Below are 27,152 nucleotides of genomic sequence, written 5' to 3'. Positions count from 1 at the left end.
TTTGATCACTGTAATACCGCACTGCCTTTTCCTGCTGCTCTGAGCTGTTTATTTAGTTTCTCTTTGCCTGTGCAGTAAGTGACTTTGTTTACCTTATCTCAATGGAGGTTTGAGGTGCTACTTATTTCTCTTAATTTTACCTCAACTTCTGATATAAACGAAAATTTTTCAGTTATAGAGTAACAAATGCCTCGACAATTTATTGGCAGTGACAAAAACAGTTTATCATACGAACTTATACAACCTTGAGGTATTACTATATATGTTTGTCACATCCTGAGGCCTAAGTTCAATTTAGGTTTACAAGGACTATGCCAGCAAATGTTTGACAATACACAGTGGTTGTAGTGCTCCATTGTCACATTCTTGCATTATCGTTTCCCTGAACTGGATATAGATGGTAAAATAGGAATATATAAGGTGGGAATATAAAAGATATGGGATGCCAGTCCATCGCAGGAACCATGGACACACATTCATACTCTCATTCACACCTAGGGGCAATTTAACTTTTATGTATGTTGACTACTAGGAGCAGTACAGTCAACAGGAAGTTGAAAAATATTTTAGCAACAATGTTAGTATTATCATTTTTATTATATGGGCAGACTTTATAGTACCTTTGGTATCATTTTTACTTCTGTAGTGGGCTGGATTAGTCAAAGGTGCTAATGAATACTAAATTATTTGATTTAGAAAATTCTCACAAAATGAAAACATCCCTCAACCAAACCAGATCTCTCCACGGAGATAAAATGAAAAGGATGAAGCCTTAACTTCCCTAATATATTGCTTGGTCACAGCGCTTATTTGCCTAATGTGCTTCCTATCCACGCAGACAGACAGACAGATTAAAAATAGAATTGCAGTTCTACAAAAATTACACAGTGAATATTAAATAAAGATATGTTCAACATCAAAAAGACTAATAGTAATAATAAAAGAAAAAAAGGAGCTATAAAAACAGGTGTGCAAATATGCAGCGAATAACAAATACAACATATGCATGACATAAACAGTATTTTACAGATGGTTGTGCAGCATTGAGATGAGCTGTTATTACAGTGTTATGCTGAAAGGTAAGTATGATTTCCTAAAACGTTCTTTATGGCAGCAGAGCTGAATGAACCTGTTGGAAAATGAGCTCTGCTCTGTTTGTAGTGTGTCACGAAGGGGATGAGATGGATTGTGCTTTCCATGATGGAAATCAGTTTGTTCAGTGACCCCTCCTACTCCTCATTGACTCAAACGTTTTTTGGTTTTGTCCAAGGATGGTTTCGGTCTTGCAAATGAGTTTATTGATCCTGCTGTCATCTCTGACACGTGTCAGTACTGATGTACTGGAATAGAATTGGTGTGACGTTGGACGTTCGATATTCGCCGATGTGCGGAAATTAAGGGACCGTCTCTAAAGTTACATACGACATTGTTATACACGTTTCTAACCAATAGCATTTGAAGGGAATGACCTACAGTCACATAACCAACTGTAAAGTGTTCATCTAGGTGTCAGCTATAATGCACACCTCTTAGATTTTTTGATATTTAAAATTAGACATGTATTTCATTACAGAATGGGCTCATACACAAAATATACCATTATTTAAAGCTCAATAGCATTTGAAGGGAATGATGTACAGTCACACAACCAACTAGAAAATGTTCATCTAGGTGTCAGGTATGACACACACCTTTTAGATTTTTAAAATGTAAAGCTCAATAGTATTTGAAGGGAATGACTTAAAGTCATATAAAAGTGTATTCACTTTTCTGAGTACCTGACACCTAGATGAACACTTTACAGTTGGTTATATGACTGTACGTCATTCCCTTCAAATGCTATTGAAGTTAGAAACGTGTTTAACAATGTCGTATGTAACTTTAGAGACGGTCCCTTAATTTCCGCATATTCGCGAGTATCGAACGTTCAACGTCAAACCAACTCTATTCCAGTCACTGGTGTTGGTCCTCCATTCCAGTCTGTTGTTCAAGTGGGCACTCAAGTACGTGTAGACATTTGCATTATGTTTAATAAATAAACCTGGGCTGAGACATCTGGCTGCAAGGAGGTAGAGTAGCATAATAGATTTCATACATTCGGTCTCTCAAGCGCCATCTATGTGTTATTCCGGTAACAAATAGAAGCTTTTATATCGCTTCCGTTCGCACCTCCAAGAAAGTGGGCAGGGCATATAGGACGTCATCGTCCCGCAGCTTCATCTAGCCGGTGAAAACTGCGACGTGAGCAGATATATTCTTCAGCGGAGATAAAGCTAAACCAAAAAAAAAGAAGAAGCTTTTTGAAACTTCAAAACTGCGTCGGGATTTCAGCAAGACATTTCCCAGAGGTATTTTAGCTATAGTCGGGTCTTTTAACTCGTAATTGGTGAAAAATAGCAGCCTGAACGTTTTATTCTAGTTTGTTTATTTATTTATTTATTTATTTATTTATTTATTACTAAACACGACAAAAAAAAAAAAAAAAAAAAATATATATATATATATATATATATATACAATACCTGTGGACCAAACAGGGGAATTCACAAGCATCACCAAGTTCTGACACGCGGCCATGGAAAGAGACAAGGTAAGGCTAAATAACGCGCTAATGCTAATGTAGTTTTATTAACTGTTAATTATTCAGTATTTACTTTGGGAGTTGGTTTGGCAGATTAGAGTAAGTTAAATAAATGATATATTTGATGTGTAGTATATGTTACATCATAAGGTATGCGAGTAAATAAAACTTGACACAAAGCTCCAGAAGATGATTTAAGCTAAACAGCTAGGATAGCGCTTTTACTAGCATGGTGACATATTCGTGATGTGAGTGACGTGAGGTATGGATACGTGTACGTATATGTGTGTAAATATATAGATATGCGCCTCCTGAAGACTTTTAAAACTGAAATAACCATCTAACACATGGATAATACGGCCATTCTGGCTCTGAGGACTAGGTCATGTCAGCAGGTCACGGCGTGTTGCTACGGTTACCATATATACCATGTATGTAGGATGGAGGTGTGTGTGCTTTGGCACGTAGACACAGACCCTCTCTATTCACCAGACTCCCCATTCACTTACCAATGGACCGGCTGCTGACGTCACACACCTTACATCATATTGAATTATATTTATACAAACCGTTAAAAATGACTCCTGCAGCAATTTGCCATTGAGGGATTATTATGCTCAGGATTGTGTCCTGATGTATCAGGAACCACATTTCAGATCAAGCTATTAAGTGATTTGTATAAAGCTAGAGAAAAAAAAAAAAGAAAAAAAAAAGATCAACCGCCAACATCCAGGAATCAATAAGCAACCAGTTGGAAGAGTCTTTTGGAGTCTGACACTTTGAGCCATTTAAAAGAAATAACGTCTACTAAACGAGCTTCATGGTCTTGTTGTAAGAGTGTTATAACAAGCCAGAGAACCGTATCAGGATAGGAACATGTTACCTGTTCTACCATCACACTGTCTAAGTAGGCTGAATGTCACATTTTCACATTTATTTATTCAGATCAGTCAGCTGCTTAAACCTTTCATGTTTCCTGATAATGGTCAGGATGGGGTAAATAAGACTCCTGACTCTCCAGCGAAATAATAGTCTAGACTCTAGAGCCGGAGCTCGATTACCATAAATCGAGAAGCTCGTACGTGACTAGCAGCTGGTTTGATGTGGTGCCTCTAACAAAATGGTGTATGCCACATGTTAACCAGACATGAGTCTTGGTGACTTCCTTTCCAGCAGTCGTGCTTTCTAAAAAAAACTTTCTATTTTATTGTAATACCAACAAAGTATGGTTTTCTAAGAAATGCTTTTGGGAAGGTAAAAAAGTTTTTTTTTTTTTTAATATGTTTTCGAATGTAATTTAGGCTAGGTTAAAGATGCTTTGTTTGAGGACATTTGAACAATGAGATTTGTCATTTCCTTCGGTTGTAGTTTTAGATATTTTTAATGTAGGTTTTGACTTGCTTGAGGACGTGCTGGGAAAGGTCTGAGGTCTCCTTAGGGACAGCAGAAACACAGCTGTCTGTTTGAGACAGGAGAATACAGCTCAGCTCAACCTCAAAGCTAGGGTCACAGAGCTGCTCTTTTCTCATAAGCCTTTGGCTGAGATTCACATCTCCACACAAGGACCAGCCAGAGTTTAAAATATCCCAAATTTGCGCATGTGCTAGTAAGATCCTCGTGCTTGGGCTTTGTATATTGAGTTGTGCTCTGATCCCACAGGACCTCATGTGAAGAAGGGGCATGTGGGGTGACTAATGATATTACGCAATATTACATGACGTTACATAAGTGAGTGTTGGTTGTAGAGCATGTGATTTTTGTTTTGTTTTTTAAGCAGCACTCACTGTTTCTCTCTCTACTCACTGAACCCAGATCTCTTTACAATTCCATACTGAACTTGGACAAAACACGTTGTTGCATGTTTTATAGCTCGTAATCTTCACAGCAGGCATTTCAGCAGCATACATGTGTCTTTTTGCACAACCATGTAACTCTTGATAAGCTAAAAGCTGAATTATCTCCTCAAAAGAGTTATTTCTCATTTCATAAAACTTACAGAGGAACTGTCATGTCTGATGTACTTTCATTTGACTATAGTGCGGTTGCTTTCCTTTTCACATCATCATTCCTATGACTCAGATACACCTTTCAAACTAAGTCTAATGAAGATAATAATAAAGCCCTAATAAAGATATTAGGATTAAAATGAGTTAGCATTGTAGTAGAAGCGCTAAAACTGCATATAATAAGATGTGGTCTGTTTCAGGGCTGCTATAGGCAATGTGGGCTGTATGGTAGGATAGAAAAAGACTACACAGAGACTAGACAATAATTGGGATAAAGTCTTTTTTTTACCAGAGCTGATCCTTTAAAAGGCAAACCAGCACTGGCACTGCGTTGGTGGAAAATGGATGCCAGTTTTTCCATTAATAGCATGAAGGTGCGGTTATAGATGGTGGACGTGCCGACTGTGGTGTCACCCTGACACAGCGCTAGAGAGAGTAAGAAAAGAGCGAACATGATACTCAACACAGCAGTGCCACCAGGGCAGGTTCCTGTTTCTGCTCTTTCTACTTTTTGGGCCATAGATTTAAACAAATTTTTTTAATAATGTTTGAATTATGACCTAAACCATCATATTATTTAAGATCGTTGCCCTCATTTATGGTAGTATTTGTATATCACTAAGAGGATATGTTCATTTAATATGCACTTTAGTTTCTTCCAGCTCAAGTAGTTTCACAGACTGTAAGCTAGAGGCAGACTATCTGTGAATGATGCAATCCCACTCTTTCTTTGCATTCAGTTATGATCCAATTGAGTCTTATTTAGAGCGGGGGGCTTTTTTTCCTGACCACATTCATTTCCCACAATCATTCATTATTATGTGCATACTATAGTGATTACATCATTATTATCTGCATAAAATATTTTAATAATATATCTAAACAACCTGATTACTTAACTTAGTCATCACTGTATGTTGGAATGCAAAGGCAGAAAAAGGCAGTCTTAGACTTATACTCATGGGCATAACCACGCATTCTTTGGGGGGTCGTGTCCTCCCCAATGTTGAGGAAATACCAGTCGTTCCCCTAATATACAGTACAAAATATTTTCTATATGTCCCCCTTTAATGAACCCTGCCAACGGATCTGTCTTTTCTTTATCTATTCTATTTATTTGTGTATATTCCTTTTTAATATATTTCCGTTTGTTAAAGAAAATCAGTGTGTGCCCCCACCTCCAATTGTACACTTGGTTGCGCCCATACTTGACGCAAATTCGGTGATATATTTTAGCAGCTCAGTCTGTAAGAGATGGAGACAGTAGCCAGGCGTAGAAAAGTGTGTCAGAACGTACGAGCTTTTTTAAGACACTAAGTAACTAGATACCTAAATAGTAGGTAACCTTAGCTTAGTATAGAAGGCATCATATCATGGCTTGGTTTGTTCTTAAGAACATCAATTCATTTTTGTTATTTGCACACCCAGGAATTAGGCGAGGCTAACGTCAGTTCCAGTTTTTGACCATTAACGTTACGTTCACTTTCATATCCTCCCGCCGAGTTCGTTGTGAACCCTCACGTTATGATAGACTGTTAAAAATGCGAGAGAAAGTGAGGAAAGTTGCACAGCATTTCGTTCCTTTACACTACATTTGGGCCAAGGACAACTAAGTGGACCCCCCAATGTCCATACCATGGTTACCCCCTTGCTTATACTCCACCGTATTTCTTTTGTATACATTTCTGGAATTCCTTTGAATTCCCAGCCATTTTTTAAACAGCCGGTTTACGTTCCCGGATCTTTAATACGTCCTTTCTGTGAGCTAGCTTCAAGACTTCTCTGGTGCCTATATATTGCATGACACGGTGTAAGTCAACTAAAAATAGAGCTAAGGTGCAATAAGAATAAAAAAGACAGAGAGCGCGTCACTGTGATGCAGCCCATGTTTACTCACCAATGTGCACGACCTGTTAAACCTGAAGTTCTTTATTGCTACTAATGCGGGCCGGTGACATGCCGCATCGGTTTGTTATGGGGAAAGAAAGCTTGAGTGCTTGAGCGTCCGCTTGTTATCAGTATAGAAAGCTTGAGTGCCATTACAGACACACACACACACACACACACACACTCACGCATATTTCACTCTTATTAGAAAGTCAGGATCATGTTAACAGTCATAGCGCTAGTGACTTTTTTTTTATCTAAAACTACTTATTCAGGGAAGGATGTATACAATTTTCATCTAAAGCAAGTGTAAAAACAAAGTGTGGCATGACTCTGACTCAGCCAAAACACACAAGGCCATATGAAAGGTGATGAATGTATTTGCATGCTGGTTTTATTTTATGGCTTCAAGCCTGTCCAGCTGTATCAACCACATTAGATCTTCTGTCCTCAACAAAGCTCTTTCAGAGCAGAAGAATGCGGATATTCTTCACTTTATTGTAGTATCCCTTATACATATAACCCCTAAGTGACATCCTTGTCACAAGACAGCCGTGTTGCTGTGGAAAGCTCTTATCACACTGAGTATAATGGAAGAAATGTGAGCTTAGTGTTGGTCTTCCTGGAATTTAAACAGTCCACAACTGAAACAGCATTCTAATTCACGATAAATCACCATCGGCTCAGCTGACTACTGTGAGTGTTTACTAGAGGACCATTACACCAGGAAGTAGAATGAGGAACAATCCCTACACAGTCTGATGTAACACTGGGCGTGTTTACCGATAATCAGATTATCCGGTTTTGCCTGTTATCAGATTATTCAGTTGGTCGTACGAACAATATACCACGGTTCATTAATCGGATTATCAGGGTTTAACTAATCAAAAACACCTGGATTTTAAGACAATAATGAGGTTATTCCTTGCATGTAAACCATTAATCGGATAAACTGGTAATCGTTTGTTTTTCTACAACTGTGCAAGTGAGGAAACTTGGAAAAGGGAAAAAGAAACATGGTTTTTAGATGAAAATAGGCAGCGTGATTGTGTGCGATATAAAATGAATTTAAAAAGTCCTAATCAAGTAGGCCTAATTTTTTTATAAGTCCATACAGAAAAGGAAGAGTGGTTTTTTTTGTGTAATTGATGCAAGCTGCAGAGTTTTTTTTTTTTACTATTGCGTGAAATTGTTTTGCACATCTTTCGCAGTGATGAATGTTAGTAAATGAGACCTTTTAGCTGTACTCATGTTCGACACATCATATGCAGCAAGCGATTCTTGTTGTATAGATATTTATGCTCCTGTCCCTCTAAATGATAATTTCTGGTACTATTATTATTATTATTGTTTTATGTCTAACAACATCTGGCAAGTGGAGTACCTATGAAAATTAGCCTTTTACATAATAAATAAATAAATAAAAATGTTCATAAGTCTTTTTCAAGAGCTCCACTGCAGCCAGTCTGCTAATTACTTCCTGTGTATACTGTTCTTAATTTGTTTTGGTTTCATGCCTGAGATGATGCACATGCTAACAGCTCATATCTAGAGATTATATCAGGAGAAAGGAAATTGGATTCACTCGGGGCTCTGCAGTGCCACCATTTCACTATCATTTGTGACCGAAAAGTACTTTGTGTGACTGTGAAAATATAAATATTCGCACCGCTGCGAGTGACCTGTTCAGAGTTGTATAATACAATCGGAATAAAAACTACAGGAAGTCCAAAATGCATCTACACCACGTTTAGCTACTCACACTGCTTTTCATCACCTCAGTCAACCGAACAAGTGTACAAATACTGCAAAGAAGCCATTATGATGACGAGAGTAACTCTGTACAACTCGCCGATCTCACAAACCGCCATCTTTTATTGATCACTCAAAATGACCTGAACCTGCAACTGTGACCAGCTCGTGTAGCCACAGCGGCGTCGGGCGCCACTAAATTAATAATAATGCTAACGCTACAAGGTGGGTTTTAATTCAGACTTCTTTATCAAATAATTCCTCACCAATCATAATCAAGAGTAGCAACTGTTCCGTCTCACTCTGTTCACTCTTTTCACCAACTCTAATAAACAGTGCATTCACTTCATTTAAACCCACGGTTGCCAGATATCACCAGAAACGTCAACTCCAGTTTCCATGTTTTGATTTAAACCCCCAAAAAACACTATATTATCAGCAGACATGGCAACACTGCACTGGGGAAATGATCTAAAAGGTATAACTGATAAACAAACAAAACTAATAAAATGTAAAGAGAGAAAATGTGCTTAGTTATAAATAAATAATTTAATATTAAAAAATAGACATTATAGTAGCTTCATCAAATATAAATAAAATGACAAATGAAATAATGTTTATTTACTATGGGTTGCGTGTAATATCAATTTGAATATCTTTAGAAGGCTATTAGCCTTCTTTTTCCTAATATGAATCGTTTTTATATTAGTCTACTTTTAATTAGGACTCTTTATTGTTTAAGATATTTAAAAATAAATATTTATGCTTGTTTATTTATCAATTAACCAACAGTATTTGTGTCATTGATATTATTTTAATTCAATTAACAGTGACCATGAGCAGAGAGATTACATTTAACTGTTTATGACAGACTTCCTGATTAAAGCTTAAACAAAAAAAAAAGATATCTGGATCGGTATCGGATGATGACAAGAAATAGGTATCAGCTGTAAAAAAATCCTGATCGGAGCATCAGTAATAAACAGCATTAAACTAAAATGCTTTACATCTGACGGGTAAATTAACTCACTTAATCACATCCTATATGAGATTAATCAGATACATACACAATATACACAGAACAGTTTGAGAACTGGCTTCAGCCCAGATCCCTGATAATGGAAATAATAGTGTAGCTTTAAATATATTTAAAAGGAGTAGATTTCAAAGACTGAACTATTTGTTTACAAGTTGGAACAGGTTAACAGTTGTTGGTTTTTTTTTTTGCATACAGTCTGTAAAATTAACTGAAAATATTACATTTAGTTTTTTTTTAAATTAATTTGTCATGGCTCACACTATGTTCCTAAATTCTGTCATAATTGACAAGCTCAAGTTTTCTCATGCCTACTTGTGCATTATATTGTGGCACATTAATGTTACCATCTCTAAAAAAAAAAAAAAAAACAACAACTAAACTTCAACGTGCTCCTAAATTTTTGTAATTAGGAGCACAAGTGGGGGGTTTGGACAACAGCATGTAATTAATTGAAAAATGGACTAATGTAATTTCTGGCAAGATTATTAGATAGTTATCTAGGTAAATACAGAGAAATATATGAACCTTTAAATCAATGACATATCACATGAACTCTCTGCTAAGCCCTCATGCAAAGGTGTCTTTCCTTATTGCATGTTTGTATGTCTGCATGTTTGTGTTGTTTGTTTTTATTCTATTGAAGTGCCTTCTCTAGTAACATAGGATTATGATGTTAAAGTGACCGTGAACTATTTCATGTCTAAACACTCTGTCTTTCGCAACACTAACGCAGAACTCCATATTTAGAATTCCCCAAAGCTGAACCTCTCTTAAAGAGACACGCCCAGGGAAATGTCTTCTGCTTCCATCATTGTTTTGAGAACAGGACGGATATAGTTAATGTTTGAAAGTTGGCACAGCTACAGTTGGTTTATGAATTCATGTCTCAGAACCCACACAGTACATTCAGCCTTTGGTTATAAACATTGTTTTTTTGGTTGTAGTGTGTTTAATTTGAAATGAGAATGATTTTATTGGAAGGAGGGCTGTCATGAATACTCAGATATAAACCAAATCCTCAACTAAGATTTCATGAAATAAAATATTTGGCAAACGGTGAATCTGACTCCCTGCTCTGTGATAACTCGACATACTATAGGCATGTCACAGCAAGCAGGAGAAGCTTTCACTCCGAAGAGTTAGGTCTGTTTGATAAAATGCATCTTACTGCACAAGAGTAAATCATTTACATTTATTTACATTCAGTCTGACAATAACAAGTAACCCCAACCCATGTTATATTATTATTAATATTAATATTATTATTATTATTATTATTATTATACAAATACAAACATTTTTATAGCTTCGGAACATTACATTTTCAGTAACAAAAATTCAATCAGAATTTTATGATAAAACAAATTATATTTGTATAGCCCTTTATATAGCATTTATCTAGAAAAAAAACTAATGTAAACAACAAAAGTAGGTTTTAATGTGCCATATGGTATCTGTTACTTGGTTATGAATCAGAAACAGTTAAACACTTGGTTATCAAAATAATTAATAGACAGCCCTAATCAGAAAGACATTTTTGCTGCCAGGTTTAAAAAGAGACATGGTTCCTTTAAGACTTCCTCCACTGAATTTTACTTGGAACTGTGTGTGTGTGTGTGTGTGTGTGTGTGTGTGTGTGTGTGTGTGTGTGTGTGTGCAAAGTAACATCCTGTACAATGGTTAACTAACGTCGTCATGGACTCTCTGACCTCCAGCAGCTTCTCAGACACGCAGTCTTATTGGGAGAAAGCCAGTGATGGGGTGTTCTTGCGTCATATTCCTAGCCACTCAGGCTGTGTTCAGTGTTCTGCAGTTTGTCTTAGTGGGTGGGTGTCTTGTGTAAAGTGAGATGTATGACTACTTCCAAACCCGTGCTGACTTTTTCCAAAACGTAAATGGTGTGGAATATGTCCTGATCGGTGCTCTGTTTGCAGTCTCCCTGATAACAGCAACAACACACATCAGCTGCGTTGCTGAAGGCAAATACCTTTTAAAGCACCTCCCCAAAAAACGTTTCCTCTTCTCAGTGAGTGTACATGAAAGTGCTACTTTCAGAGATAACATTGGCGCCAGTAAACTAAGAACCATTTAAGGATTCAACAATATCGGTTTTATAGAAAGTTTTTCTTTAGGTTTAGTTTATTTAGTTCGTACACCCTTAGTAAACCACAGATGAACGTGTGTGGTGTAAATTATATGCTGTCTACAACTGAACTTATCAAGGTGGAATGATGGTTATCGGTTGCCATGAATGTATTGCAACATGACTGCAAGCTCAGTCTTGCCATCGAGTGCATTTACACGCATGCCACAGTATTTATTATTGCGGTACGGTACGGGGACGGCAGTGGATCAGGTGGTAGTGCGGGATGTCCGCTAATCGTAGGGTCAGTGGTTCGATTCCCAGCCCACATGACTCCACATGCCGAAGTGTCCTTGGGAAAGACACTGAACCCCGAGTTGCTCCCAATGGCAAGTTAGTATGGCATTGCATGGCATGGCAGCTCTGCTACTATTGGTGTGTGAGTGTGTGTGTGAATGGGTGAATGAGACACAGTGTAAAGCACTTTGGATAAAAGTGCTATATAAGTGCAGACCATTTCTTGTACATATGTACAATAACTTAAATAGATTTAAAGCCATTATCAGATTTCAGGAGCTACGGAAAGGACTCAAAATTTGGAATACTTTTAGCCAGTGAAAATTGGGTGGAAGAAGATGTCTACAGTGTCAGAGTCTCGCTCTAATAAAGCTTGTTTTACTGTTTGGATTAAAACAGAGACAGCTCAGTGAAGGACAGTTCATGGTTATTTACCAGTGTTACGTCCTTCTATTCTGGATGGTTTACTGGGAAGTTGTTAAGCAATTATAAAGTTATATACTGTAATGTGTTTACAAGGAAATCATATTCTTGACTGACCCATGAAGAACCGACGTCTTTCCACAATTAAAATGACTTCATTTTCATTCCAGATTATTTTGTGCATGTAATATAGGTGTCTGATAACTTTAGATAAAAAAAATTTTTTTTAAGCCTTTTCAGTTTTTGTTCAGTGTTTGAAAATCTTCCAGCTGAACTGAATTATTCATTTAATTTTCTTTTAACAGTGGCTAAGCTATTGGATTCCTCTTTATGGCTATCACTTAGGGCGTTTTCACAACTGGCTCGTTTGGAGTGTTTATTCTGAACCCGGTGCGTTTTCTCCCTTGGTTCAGTTTGTTTAGACATTTATGAACAAGGCAATAGCGCTCAGAACCACACCAAAACAATCGGACCAAGACCACGTCGTTCAGATTGCAAACGAACTCTTAAGCAGTTTGCTTGTGGTGAGAAAGCAATCCGACCCAACAGACCAACATACCTAAAAACTGTGTTTGTATTGCTAAAGGCTCGCAACATGAATCGTGGTTTAACTTGGACCAAAGACGAGGTAAAATGCCTCATTGACATTTGGCCTCATTGACGAGCATATTTCTGAACAACTTTCAAAAACACATATAAACACAGAGGTTTACAAAGTGTTTTAGCAAGCATCTAAATGAGATGGGCTTTAATCGCTATGGAACATATAAATAAGATCAATTATAATAACTACAGGTAAAAAAAAAAGCCACAATAAGCTCACAGAGCTGCTGTCTATCCATCTTTCAATTCAATTAAATTTTATTTGTATAGTGCTTATAACAATGGACAATTGTCTCAAAGCAGCTTTACAGAAACAAACACAGGATACATTTTTAAGTGTGTGAATTGATCCCTATTGAGCAAGCCGGTGGCAATGGTAGCGAGGAAAAACTCCCTAAGATGAAATGAGGAAGAAACCTTGAGAGGAGTCGGACTCAGAAGGGAACCCGTCCTCATCTGGGTAACAACAGATGGTGTGAAAGTAAAAGAAAGTTCATTATGGTTTTTACATGAAGTCTGTTTGTTGAACTAGTCCACTGTTCACCAAAGGAGACCTGAGTGCAAAACTGCATGTGGTAATTGCAGTCCCAAGGCCATCCATCTTGATGGATGATCGCTATGAGAGGAACCTCAAAACATAAACAGGTGCACTCTGACCAATAAGAGGACAGTTTACTCACATGTGACCCGCAGAAACACATTTTGGTACTCTCTGAAATGTTGCCTTGTGAATGCGAACCGAGCCAAGGAGAAAATACAGCGTTGTGACAATTTAAGTCCGTGTTTCGGCACAAAGCAGAGATCTATAGTTATGAAAACACTTATAGACTCGGGTTAATTCGCTTCATGACATGTGGGAATAAATGGCTGCCTCCATCCCCTTACAGGATTCCAGTACAGTATCATTCATGGAACTATAAACCGAGTACCGATCAGGAATGGAGACCTACATTAATTCGATCACTTTATAATGTTTATAATAATGTGAATGAAATAGCATCCCGAGAGAGACTTTTTACAGTAAGAGGCTGCTTGAAATTGATTTCCTATATTGAACAGACCTGTCATCGTTGCGTAGACATTATTTCCATCATAGCCCACTTTTTCAAGCACTAGCTATTCCAGACCGGACCGTACTGGCCTGATATGGTCATTGTTTTAGCTGCAGAATGAAGAAATGTCAGCGCGCATATTTTTAGCATGTGTATTTAGATAAAGATCAGAATACACCAGTATTTTCCAGTATTTACATTGTGGGAGCTGTGCAAAGGATCGTGATAAAGCGTTAAAAGCTTCTGGAGTATTACAGGTTTGTATGAGTTCTTGTTTGGGGGCATTTATACTTTCTTGAAAAGTACAGAAGAGTGACTTTGGTGCAACAGCACTTATCCTTGTTATGCAGTAGACATTCCCTCCTGACAGGAGTAGGGTTAGCGCTTACCTAAGGAGAAATAAAGGCCCTTTTGTGAGAAAGATAGAAAGAGAGATGAAAGCTGAGACATTGGTCAGCTTCTGTGTCAGTGTTGCGTTGCATGCCCTACAAATGGAATGCTACATGGAAGGCTACAAATAAAGGTCAAACGGTCCCCTCCAATGTATGATTCAAGTTGTTTTCTGTGAGTAAATTCTGATGGTTTGCTTTTACCAATGATTGTTCTGTCTCTTTTTTGCTTCCTCCTACAGAAAGTGACCTTCCAGCTGTTGCTGGCTGTGGGAACAGCTGTGATTGGCTCTCTTCAATTTGGTTATAACACAGGTGTTATCAACGCACCTCAGAAGGTGAGCTTTGCGCGCGCGCACACACACACACACACACACACACACACACACACACACACACACATACATAACCTACGCTGCCCTCGACAGAGATAGCAAAATTTAGCAAATACATTTTTTACAAAAATTACGGTCATTCTTGAGACACTATGGTGTGTCCTTTGCCGGATATGATTCAGTAAGCAAATACTAGTGATTCATTTTACGAGGACCTTCCTGTCCTCCTACTTGACGTGCACCAGAGTTTTCCTGCACAGTTGCCTAATTCTAGGGTGTTTTTCATTTTTATGACTGACCTATTAAATTCAGCTTTTTGTTTTGCTTGTTTATTTTGGATTTCATAAAGCAAGTCCTTTTTTTTCTCTGGAGTTATGTTCTCATATTTTTTAATATAGGAAGTCAAAGAGGGAACAAGTCAAAAAACTTGAATAATGTCTGCCATAGCCAATAAAGTTTTGTGATATGAAACACCTCTGTGAATATAATGACAATCAGCAAACCAACTAAATGTGTAGTCAAGGGTTTGAAGAGAGGATTATGGTATTTCTCACTGCTTTATTTCCTCCTTTATTTTGGTTAGTTAGTTTTTACTTCAGTCTTCTGTTAATCTGATAATTGAAGTACTGTAAGGGAGAACAGTCAGCTTAAAAGATGGAGGAAAGTGGTGTTCACAGTACTGCTACTGGAGCCCAGAGTAGGTCCTCAGAACAGGATAAGACAGGATTTTTTCTTCTTCTTGGGTATGAATGATGAGTTCCAGGTGTTGGGGCGCAAACCTTCCATTTACTGAACCCCCTATATGTGTTGATGTTTTTTTCCTGAACAAATTTCAGGGGGAAAAAAAAACATTAACACTTTTCAGGGGTTTGAGAGAAACAGGGTTAAAATCTACAACACAGTACGAATCCAGCTGCCAACTCGGGTTTTAGATTGTATTAGTCATGTTGGGAAAAGCAGAGCGAGGAAGTGGGCAATCTAAATAAGGACACAAGAAGCTCGTTGATGTGTGTATGAGGCCATGTTGGCAGTAATATACTGGAACTAGTGTAAAGTACCTCACACACACACATTTAGGTACCAGTGTTTTGGGCCTGAAGAAATTAAAATGAAGCACTGATTCATGTAAAATTGTCTAGAGGAAGCAGACAGACATTCTCAGTCACACAGTCTCTTAACAATAAAGTAACAGTGGCAATTAGTGCTTGACTAAGTTCTCATATCTTTTAACCATACTCACACTGCAGTCAGGTGTGTTCGTGGCTTCTCCTTCTCCAGAGGTGAGAACAGTATTATGAGGAAGCTAGTCATAAAAGGGAGTGATAAGGCCTAGCCTGGACTGTTATTGTGTACACAGTGTTTCTGATAAGATTACATTATCATGTTACATTATCAATGGTTCTTTGTCATAAAAGCTCCATGTTTCAACAGACACACGCAGGCAGTAAGGCAATCATACATTTACAGTTGTGCAATCACTAATTATTAACACACCTACAACTGCTAGAATCGGTCCATATAATATTACAGTATTCAATATTTAAGAGAGTCTAAAAAATGTCATTGTATTTTGTTCGTTTCAGTTATTATTTAGTAGTAATCACAAGAGTTTCAGGGGGAAACACACCATTGGTGAGGAGTTGTGTAAATTATTCAATGCTGTGAAATGAAAAATGATTATTCCTCCATACTTTTATGAACGTGAGATGCTTTTTTTTCTACGTTAAAATATGAGTAAAATAAATTGAGTAAAATGAGTAAAATACAGTAAAATATGAGTTTGATTAGATTACAGGCATAAAATCCAAAGTGTGGTCACTTTCTCTCTCTCTCTGTCTTTAATGCTGGTTAAATGTAACGTTAGTTAGCACACCACCTCATGAAAATGTCATTTGAAAGATTGTGAATTTCAAACGTGGACTCGGCTATAGCAGGGTTTAAATTGCCACACTGCACATACAAACACTGCAGTGGGTAAAGGCCTACGGTTCTGTGACACTTTAAAATATATACTGCACGGTATGGTTTGTAGCATGCCATACTGTATAACCACACTGTAATATATCTCAGTGTTTACAGGGACGATAGTCATATCAGTCATACCATGATGCTGGATATACAGTATGTTTTGTCGATGACATGCAGTAGATCTTCTGCTCACAGACTGGAGAGTGAGAACTTCATGAACTAAAATGCAGAAACCTGATCTCCGTGAATAGTTGTCTTGCCAAGCTTCTCAACAGCGCAGCATAGAACAGTTCCTCTAACCCCTCCCTCGGTCTTCCTGTTCAGGACATGCAAATACGCATTGCTGCACTCCCATTCCGTAAATTCTTTACCTTCGCAAAGAAAGCAAGGTGAAAAAAGAATAAGAGTGAGCGAGAATAAGAGTGTGTTTTTCTAAGGAATTTTCTCATCCTCTGTCACGGACTTAGCGTCTGTCAGCACAAGCATTCCATTGAAAAGGCAGAAACGTAACCCGAGTTCTCGTCTGACCTTTTCCTCATCCAGTCACACCGCAACAAACAACAACAAACAACTCATGCACCAAAACACTAAGCACATTGCTCACAACGCCCTCTGCAGGACAAAGATACCATTGAGGTTTTTTAAAATTTTTATTTATTTATTTTTTGGGATTGAGTTGTTTGAGTTTTTTTTGTGTTTATATGAATGTTTTGTACTTTGTGTTGTAGACCATCGAGAGCTTCTACAATGACACATGGTTTGAACGATATAATGAGTACATACCTGAAACATCCCTCACATCACTCTGGTCTATCTCAGTGGCCATCTTCTCAGTGGGGGGGATGTTTGGCTCCTTCTCCGTGGGTCTCTTTGCCAATCGCTTTGGAAGGTAAATTCAAACAGCACTCCTTTGAGCGTTATATATCTTGTGCTAATGCCATGAATATTTTTATAGAAGTCAGTAGCAGACTTTTCATTTCCGTTTTCTGCATTTCTGCAGGAGGAACTCGATGCTCATGGTTAACATCCTAGCCTTCATCTCAGCAGCACTGATGGGCTTCTCTAAATTGGCAGCCTCATGGGAGATGTTGATCATTGGCCGTTTCATAGTGGGGTTTTATTCTGGCCTTTCCACTGGGTTGGTACCCATGTATGTGGGTGAAGTGGCACCCACTGCACTCCGAGGAGCATTGGGAACCCTGCATCAGCTGGCCATTGTTATAGGCATCCTTATAGCACAGGTACTCATTCACCATGCCTTGGCCACACAATAACAGAATCGTAAAAGTCTAAATGCACTATCTCTGTATATCATGAACATCAAAATGTTATCAGTCCGAATTGACCAGAATGCCATGTTAGATTTATTTGCATTCCTAAATGCAATATACAATACGCAGAAATACAAAAGGAAATGTATGACTTAGTTAATCTAAATTTTTGACATAAATAGAGGCACTAAGCATGTGACGTAACAGGAGCTGTACTGTGTTTGGTGTGTGGTGTAGGTGTTTGGTCTGAAGGAGATCATGGGCACTGCCAATCTGTGGCCCTATCTGCTGGGCTTCACCTTCGTCCCAGCACTACTGCAGTGTTTCCTGTTACCCCTCTGCCCCAAGAGTCCTCGCTATCTCCTCATCATCTGCAATGAAGAGAAAAAAGCCAAATCAGGTCAGCACACACACATACATGCACACACACACACACACACACACACACACACACCCCACGCTTAGCCATGCTTAAGCTAAAGGTAAGGCTTCTACTCCAAAACATTGAGATTGACTCTGAATAATAGAAGAATTGGAATTAGATATGCATTAAGTTTTGATACTACTTTCCCCAAATAACGGTCCTAATGTCTCAGAAGTGTTTATTATTTGTTTAATAAATAAATTTTTAGCAAATAGACCACTTTTATCCGTATTATTGGCAAACTGCCAATCATTGTGATGGTACCAAACTAGTTGCAATTCATGTAGTTACCATATATCTCAAATGTTTATGTATAATTACACACACACCTACATATACCTTAAAATGTTCATTAAATGCAGAGTTTGAGCCTTGAATTAGTGATTATTCACTCAAGAGAGGAAAAGAAAAACAGCAAGGGCACGTCATGGTTTTACAGGAACAGATTGTAAACACAAGTTTGTTATACCAGCAGTGAATCTCCCATTTAGGACAGCTGTTGTTTTAGCTTTCAAAAGTTTTGTTGCAACAATCATTTCCATATTATTTTGTAATGTTTTAATGATTACATAATAATATATTTGTTTGTGCATATAGCGTTGAAAAAGCTGCGTGGAACGACAGATGTGAGTGCAGACATGCAGGAGATGAAGGAGGAGAGCAGGCAAATGATGAAGGAGAAGAAAGTGAACATCCTAGAGCTGTTACGCTCCCCAATCTACCGACAGCCTTTAGTCATCGCCATCGTACTGCAGCTGTCACAGCAACTGTCTGGCATCAATGCTGTAAGCATACACACACACACACACACACACACACAGAGCCCTGTATTTTAAATGCTGTGTGAAATATGGCCAATATGAAGTCTCCTGGGGTCGAATAAATTAAGGTTCAGTCATTCATTCATACATTCATGTTCAGTAAATGCTTTTTACTGGGCATGGTTGCAGAGGGTGCGTAGCTTATCCCAGTAACACTGGACACAATACATCCTGGATGGGATGCCAGTAGGAAAACAATACAGCCTTACTTCTTTTGCAGACTGTTGTATTTTGCTTTTTTTTTTTTTTTTACGTTAACATTAAACGAGCTAATGAAATTGACCTTTCTCAACAACCCTTCATATGTTCATGCTGTATTACTCTATAAACTCTGCTTGGCAGATATGAAACCTAACAAAGCCAATATATTGTATACCGTGTGTAAAGCGCTACTCTGTACAGCACCAAGATGTTGGATGAAAGCTGATCTGTATACAAAACAATAGAGTGATTAATGACAAAGGGATAAGATGATATCTCTTAATTGTACCAGAAAACACACTACACCTTTCTCACGCAAATAATACAAACAACAGCCAGGGTTTCTACATCACGCAGATGACGATGATGTTTGTATGTGTTGGCTGATGACGGTGTTTATTTGTGCAGGTCTTCTACTTTTCCACAAGCATCTTTCAGAAAGCTGGTGTGGCACAGCCTGTGTATGCCACTATCGGCGCTGGAGTCGTCAACGTGGCGTTCACTGTAGTGTCGGTGAGTCATGTCTATGCGCTATATCATTTAGCACTTTTCATGGTGTATATCATTTAAACAACAATTAACATAAGGTGTTCGGTGTGGTGCGAATTAATCATGTCTTTATCTTGTCATTTTTTCCCCTGCAGCTGTTTTTAGTGGAGAGAGCTGGTCGGAGGTCACTGCACCTAACAGGACTGATGGGTATGGCTGTGTCTGCAGTCCTGATGACAATTGCCCAAGCAGTACAGGTACAATAAAACACACCCACACATATATACATATACTTCTATAACGAAAGGCTTTCCTGAACTGAAATCAGTGTGAAATTCTGTGTTGCATGTATCTCAACTAGAAGTAAAATTCTAGCATTTTAAGACCTGAACATGAAAAAAATGTAAGACTTCCATTCTTTCTGAGCATCTCATATTTTGAGAGCTGGTATCTGACTACAAAGTGAATCGATTAGGCTTATGTAAGTTTCAGTACTGCATCCAACAACTTGATCAAAGTGTGAAATTCACTGGGTGAGGAACTCAGACTTAACTTTAGTTATATTTAGGCAGACTGGCTTTTTTTGGCTAATTGTGACATCTCTTTGACATCTTTTTCTCTTTTCATTGCTAGTCAGTGGCCGTTACAGGCAGTTGTTTATTTAGGTTGTTCTCATGTGCATGTCATGTGTCGATCTCACAGGCGCAGGTTTACTGGATGTCATACATAAGCATCGTCGCTATTTTTGCCTTTGTGGCATTCTTTGAAATCGGACCAGGCCCCATTCCTTGGTTCATCGTAGCTGAGCTGTTCAGTCAAGGCCCTCGTCCTTCTGCTTTTGCCGTGGCTGGTTTGTGCAACTGGACGGCCAATTTCATAGTGGGAATGTGCTTTCAGTATGTGGCGGTAAGACACCAGCATTCCGGTTATTATTTGATTATTTATTTGAGCTGTTCCACCATTTCACAATTTGTGTTTTGTGGTAAATTTATCATCTCTCCTTCTCTCTCTCTCTCTCACACAGCTCCTCTGTGGTCCATACGTTTTTATCATCTTCACTGTCCTGTTGCTGGGTTTCTTCATATTCACATACTTCAAAGTCCCGGAGACAAAAGGCCGGACATTTGAGGAGATTGCTGCCGGTTTCTCCCAGCATGCAGTTGCAGGCATACAGAAAGCATCACCTGAAGAGATGAACAGCCTGGGTGCCGATTCTGAGCTCTGAGCCCCACCTCCTTCATTCCCTCACACTCCTTGACATATCTAATGAAAGAGGAATATGCTGGCTGGAAAACACATCTCTCTCTCTCTCTCTTCTCAATACTAGACTGTTCCATGCCTCTGTTCTTCCTTTTTTTCATGCGTGTGTACATAGGTGGCGAGAGGTGCGAATGCTGTATTTAGAGATTTCTCTTTTATATGTACACTGTTTTATATGTACTTGAGAAGATATTTTCCTTTTTTTAAACTTTGTATCTGTTACATTTTTACTTCAGACGAAATTATTTTTATAACGACCATTCCTGTTCATCAGCATACCATTTTATCGATTCCTAAGAAAACGTGGCCTTAATCGCTTTTAGTCGACATAACTGAATTCCTTGTAACTGTATCTGAGCTTTAGGATTGGACCTTTTTACTCAAAGTAATATGAATGATGACTGGATGTCGAATTAACTATCGGGAGAATAGAATATGGAAGAGCTTTGAATCGTGGTGTGTTGGGGCTCTCACGGTATCTTTTCACAGACTTCATCCCTTCAATGTCATTTCTATAAAATGAAATAGACATTATATTTATTTGACAAATGAATTGATATATTTTTTACTTTAACCATGAGTTCAGCAAGATGATTGAGACATGGTGAGTTTGTGCCTCATAGCTCCATGGTCCAGGGTATGATCCTGAACTTTGTTTACTTTGTCTAGTTGTCCAGTTTCCTCCCACCTCTAAAAAACAAACACTTGGCCCATAGGCAGATCCGTGTGCGTGTGCGTGTGCGTGCGTGTGTGTGTGCGTGTGTGTGTGTGTGCCTGTGCGTTGTACACAGGGCGTTCAGCTCCGGATCCACCACACCCCACCCCTCAACTGTATAATGATTATTATACATGTATAATATGTTTAATATTATTATACATATTATATGATGTTATGAACAACAAAATTTTTACTACTCTGTGTTTTAGGATTACGAATGTATTTACATTTTTACATGCTCTTTTAATTGTTATCTTACAAAACAAAAGTTGATTTGCACTGACATTGATAAACATTGCTAAATAACTAAATGAGCCTAATCATGAATGTCACCGTGACAGAATATCACTAGTACTATACAGGAGTACAGGAGAATGCACAGGTGATCTGTAATGTCTCAGACTGTGTCATTACCATATTATAGATATCACCACATGCAGTACCAATGACTCCACACTGCAAAGGAACATTTATAAAGTATTTATGTAAGGTTATATTAGTCATATCGAATATCAGGGCAGTACAGGCAAGTAGACACACACATCATATACATCAGTTCATCACCATGAAGATGCATGTTGACGGCTTTAAAATTCCTGTTTTATGGTTTTAATTTTCTCTTTTGAAGATGGGTTTTAGTATTGTTTTACGTACATGTCCGAGGCTTTCCCGAAGCTCTTTTTATCACTCATGTCTCATCTGATCTTATTTCACCTAACAAAGTGTGGTCTGTTATCAAGTAAGAAGCATTCTGATGAACAAAAGACTGAAATATTTTGACGTTTTGCACACTTCCCAAGCCTTGTAAGCCTCACTGTTTCTCATGTATCGCGTTCAGAATTCAAATCTCGCTTGGCCAGTTTGAACAACACAGTTATGTGTGTCAGGGTGTAGGGTACAAGTTCAGGGCTCGAAGACTAATTGGAACTAAAGCATTCCAGAAAGTGTGGGTGTGTATGTGTCCTGTTGCACATGGAAAGCATTGTGTCATGTCAGAACATCAGGCATTGGCTAAAAAAACATTGTTAATGTTTTGCAACCTCTTTGTTTCTTTCTAAAAGAAGCAGTGTGTATCATAATGGGTACAGAGTGAGCTTATCAATGACTTAATGCAATAAGTGACCATGACACTATACAGGTAAAATATATATATATATATATATATATATATATATATATATATATATATATATATATATATATATATATATATATATATATATATATATATAAACCTGTTTCTGCGTTTCCATACCCTTGGGTTTGGTATGATTTTTATTTTATTTTTTTAATTTACAACTTTTTTTTCCCCCTTAACTTTGAAACTGACTATTTTGACTAGATTGTAATACTGTAAAAAAATAGTTTTAAACTTGTATATTTTTACTGGTAAATAGTGCTGTATTTATTAGTTTGCCTAATTTATTTAGTTTTTTGGTTGTTAGTATCTTGTTTAATATCAATAAAATGTATATAAAATAAATATTTTGAGACTTGCAGTTAACAACCTCTCACATCTTTCTCTATTTGATGCTTAAGCTGAATACTTAATACTAATACTAATTTCTCAGTTCTGAGCTAGTATTAAATCCTAATGAAGCTCTAATTAGTTGAAAGAGCTGAACACTCCATTGAACAGCATTTTAGCTGCCTGCAGTTATTGACGCCATCCACTTGGGGGCAGTTTTGACCCAAATCATCTCTTCACATCCTTCAACACTATGCTCAGTTTTTTGAGCCTGATCTTAACTTTCACAGCTATACAATAGACCTGTCTTTTATCCCAAAACATATTGGACATTTTAGTAGGTAAAACTGCAAATATATCAGTTCTCTACCCCATTAACGAGAAAGAACCTCCACAGAACCACCACTGACCAGATGCTATTTGGGTGGTTGGACTTTTCTCAGTACAGCAGCATTATTGTAGTTTTTAGGCCATGTGCACACCTGATTGCCATGTTATTCAACATTTCTACCATCTTGGTCCAGGTTACTGGTGAGCAGTTAGACAAGATAGTTAATCTTTTTAACAGTGTTAATAAACCAGCAGTGACCCTGAGGTGTTTAAAAATCTGATATACTCATTCTAGCATCACACATAGTGCCATGTAAATGTCACAGGGGGCCAGCATTTAAATAATGTTAGTAGTGGTGCTTTGGTGATCCCTTTCCATTGATAGACAGAGCAGAGAAGGGCTGAGAAGTTTAGACAGAGCTACAGAGGGGCTACAGTCAGTAACTATACCTACAAACTGACATACATATATGGAAGATAAAAGAAGCAGGGAGAAGAAAATGGGCAGTTAATATAGGTAGAGGTAGGGGTGTAGTCAAGACTGCCTACTACCTACTAGCAGTCAAGACCAAGTCTAAAAGAGGTCTTGGCCAAATCAAGAGCAAGTAGAATTAAAAGTAAGACTGACTAAAAACTATCAAATCCTTTTTGAGGCCAAGATTTAGCTTCAATTAGCCTTCATTCATGCATTCTTTTTTTGGCATTGCAATGCTTAGGCTGTGTTTTTTTAAGAAGAAGGAAAAAGAAAAGAAAACCTGAATATTATTTCTACAAGAGGCCAAGTCCTTATTTAGTGAGACCAATGACCAAGCCCGAGACAAGTCAGAGTACAAATGCCAATAATTCCAAGACGAGTCCATGTCAATACTATAAAGAATCTCAAGACAAGACTTAAGTACAAAACCTGACTCATCATACAGAGGGGTGATTTACCTGATAATCTGGCAACTCGGTGTAGCTCGTACTGTAAAGGAATAAAAGGGGTGAAACTTGATGTTTGTTTCATTAGTATGATCCATAGTCTTTTGCGCAAAACAGTGATACTTAATTCCAAAATCATAAACTGATTCAATCAAGAGAGCTAGGCTGTCCACTGAATTACAGTCTCCGAAACTATTGCAACGGCGAGACCAATTCATTGTTTTTGCTGTAGACTGAATAAATTTTGTTTGAGAGCAAAAGATGAATATGAGAAGAGAGTTTAGAATTTCAGCTTTATTTCCTGGTATTTATATGTAGATGTGTTAAACGACATGGAATATAGCACATTTTGTATCAGACCACCCAATTTTTAAGCGAGCAGTAATATTGGAAGACATAACTGACAGGTGTTTCTTGTGACCCAGATCTGTCCTGTCAGATTGACTGTTTGAACAATAAATAGTTCTGAACTATCTCTACTTTTGGTTTTAGCCTTCAGTTTCCCGTGTGAAGGCTGCATTTGTTGTTAAAAAGGATAAGCCAACATTACGATCAGAGAGCTGCCTATGGGAGAAAAGCAAGTGATTTTGAAGCTGAGAGGGAAAATCAATCAGAGGCAATGCGCAAACATTGCGCATAGCCAATACACCAATTTGGAATGTCAAAACAACAACAGCTGATGACAGAAACATTGTGAGAGCTGTGAAGAAAAAAACAACAACAACAACAGTCATCCCCAAAAACCACCACAGGGCAGGGATGAAGGTATCAAAATCCATTTTGTGAAGAAGACTTCAAGAGCAGACATATAGAGGCCATACCACAAGATGAAAACCACTCATCAGCAGTAAGAGTCTGAAATTGAATTTCCGAATGGAACCAGGTTGAAATTCACAAAGAAACACAGAGATGAGCCACAAAAGTTCTGGAACCTGATCTATCTAAGATGACTGGAACCAAGATCTATCAAAGTGATCGAAAGGCCAAAGTTTGGAGAAAGAACAGATCTGCTCATGATCTAAAACATACAAGCTCATCTTGGAAACATGGTGGAGGTAGTGTCATGGCTTAGGCTTTTATGGCTCCTTCTAGAACAGGCTCACTAATCTTTATTGATGATGTAGCTCATGATGGTAGCAGCAGAATGAATTCAGAAGTTTATAGGAACATTTTGTCTGCTAATTTACTCGCTTAAAAGTGGGTGGTCTGATACAAAAGTTTGTATGTTTTATGTTGTTTAACACATCTAGATGTAAATACCAAGACAATAAAGATGAAATCCTAAACTGTCGTCTCATAACCATCTCAAACCAAAATATCCATGGTACATAGCACAAACAAATGAATTGGCCTTGCTGTCCCAATAGATTTGGAGGTGTTGGGATTTGTGAATCTATATCCCGGGACGAGCCCCCAGAAAACTGTTAGGATTTGAAACTACAGAATCTCCGGGTTACGATTCATAAGAAGAGAGAACGTGAACATACAAGAAAGATGGCGCCCTCGCCTCGCTACACACTTCCCACGCCAAGGTCTTGGGAGAGTTTGCCAAATGACACACAGACACACGAAGTTCAAATGGCAAGCTGTATCATTTTTTCCAAGAAAGGCAGAGTATATATCAGGCGTGACACACAACAGAGACAATGGGTTACCTATTGATTGGCTAGGTAGAAGGGCATGTTTACATGAAACAGGAAGGGAAGTAAATGTGCAAATGGTGAGGGGCTTTATCCATCCACACTTCAGTCAACAGAGAAACAAAGAAAAAAGGTGTCAACACAGGAACCAGGAAAAAGAGAGAGGGGGGTGTTCACAGGGAGGGGCGAGTGTTCACAGTAAACTTATCAGGAGGGCACTCTATGCGTCTAAAGATTGTTTGCAAGTATTCTGAATGATCATATTAGAACAATATTAGCCTAAAACATAAATATAAATGAATATAAATCAGAAAACATTTCAATTCAAATCTCTGCAGTAGGTCAGCAACAGCTCTGAGATAATCACTGGGCTTCAGCTTCCCTCCTTGGAAGAGATACTCGTGCTTGTGAGCTACTAATATCTGCAAAGACCTCACTCACCCCTGCCAACATCTGTTTACACTCCTGCCATCTAGCAGGCATTACACTACCATTTATCACTCTGCTGAATCAACCTTTCACTACCCCATACCCCCACACCCCATTTGAACTGGACGTTTGCCTCAGGTTCCATATACTTTTGCACATTTTGCACCACACACCAGTAATGATAAGCTCACAGTAGCAGACTACATTTGTCTCTTACTGCTCCTCATAGCTGCTCTTATCAACAGTTGCACTAGAGGCTATTCTGTTGTTAAATTCATGACTGTTAATTAGTATGCTAGAACTCACCACCGTCGCATGCTACTGTGCTGCTATCATTATTTACTACTGTACTACACAATTGTACTTTCAACTGTCCATGAAAATTCTATGACTGTACTTAGCTAGATCATTATTTCTAATTTTGTGCGTTTAAATGGTCGGCACTTATATAGCGCTTTTAACCAAAGTGCTTTACACCGTGTCTCATTCACACAGCAATGTTAGCAGAGCTACCAGGCAAGGCGCTAACTTGCCGTCGGGAGCAACTTGGGGTTCAGTGTCTTGCCCAAGGACACTTCGGCATGTGGAGTCACATGGGCCGGGAGTCGAACCACTGACCCTACGATTAGTGGACAACCCACTCTACCACCTGAGCTACGGCAGCGTTGAATACTTTTTACTGGGAGCTGCACACCAAATTTCATTGTAAAATAAAAATAAAGATACTTATAAAAGAAGCAGATTATGATTTTTAGGAATGATTGT

General features: G+C 38.2%; 1 protein-coding gene across 1 annotated transcript; it reads left to right on the top strand.

Annotated features, from left to right (window-relative positions):
- Window positions 1-2,210: 2,210 nt before the first annotated feature.
- Window positions 2,211-23,098, top strand: slc2a1b (solute carrier family 2 member 1b). Its single transcript, XM_017480115.3, has 11 exons — window positions 2,211-2,348; window positions 2,538-2,590; window positions 14,355-14,450; window positions 17,144-17,304; window positions 17,416-17,656; window positions 17,924-18,086; window positions 18,708-18,895; window positions 19,541-19,645; window positions 19,777-19,878; window positions 20,324-20,527; window positions 20,646-23,098. The coding sequence occupies exons 2-11, from the start codon at window positions 2,576-2,578 to the stop codon at window positions 20,844-20,846; spliced, it is 1,476 nt and encodes a 491-aa protein (XP_017335604.1). The 5' UTR covers window positions 2,211-2,348; window positions 2,538-2,575; the 3' UTR covers window positions 20,847-23,098.
- The last annotated feature ends 4,054 nt before the right edge of the window (window positions 23,099-27,152 follow it).

Source organism: Ictalurus punctatus, chromosome 11 (assembly GCF_001660625.3).
Source record: "Ictalurus punctatus breed USDA103 chromosome 11, Coco_2.0, whole genome shotgun sequence".
Lineage (NCBI taxonomy): Eukaryota > Metazoa > Chordata > Actinopteri > Siluriformes > Ictaluridae > Ictalurus > Ictalurus punctatus.
This window is presented reverse-complemented; position numbering and strand designations above follow the sequence as displayed.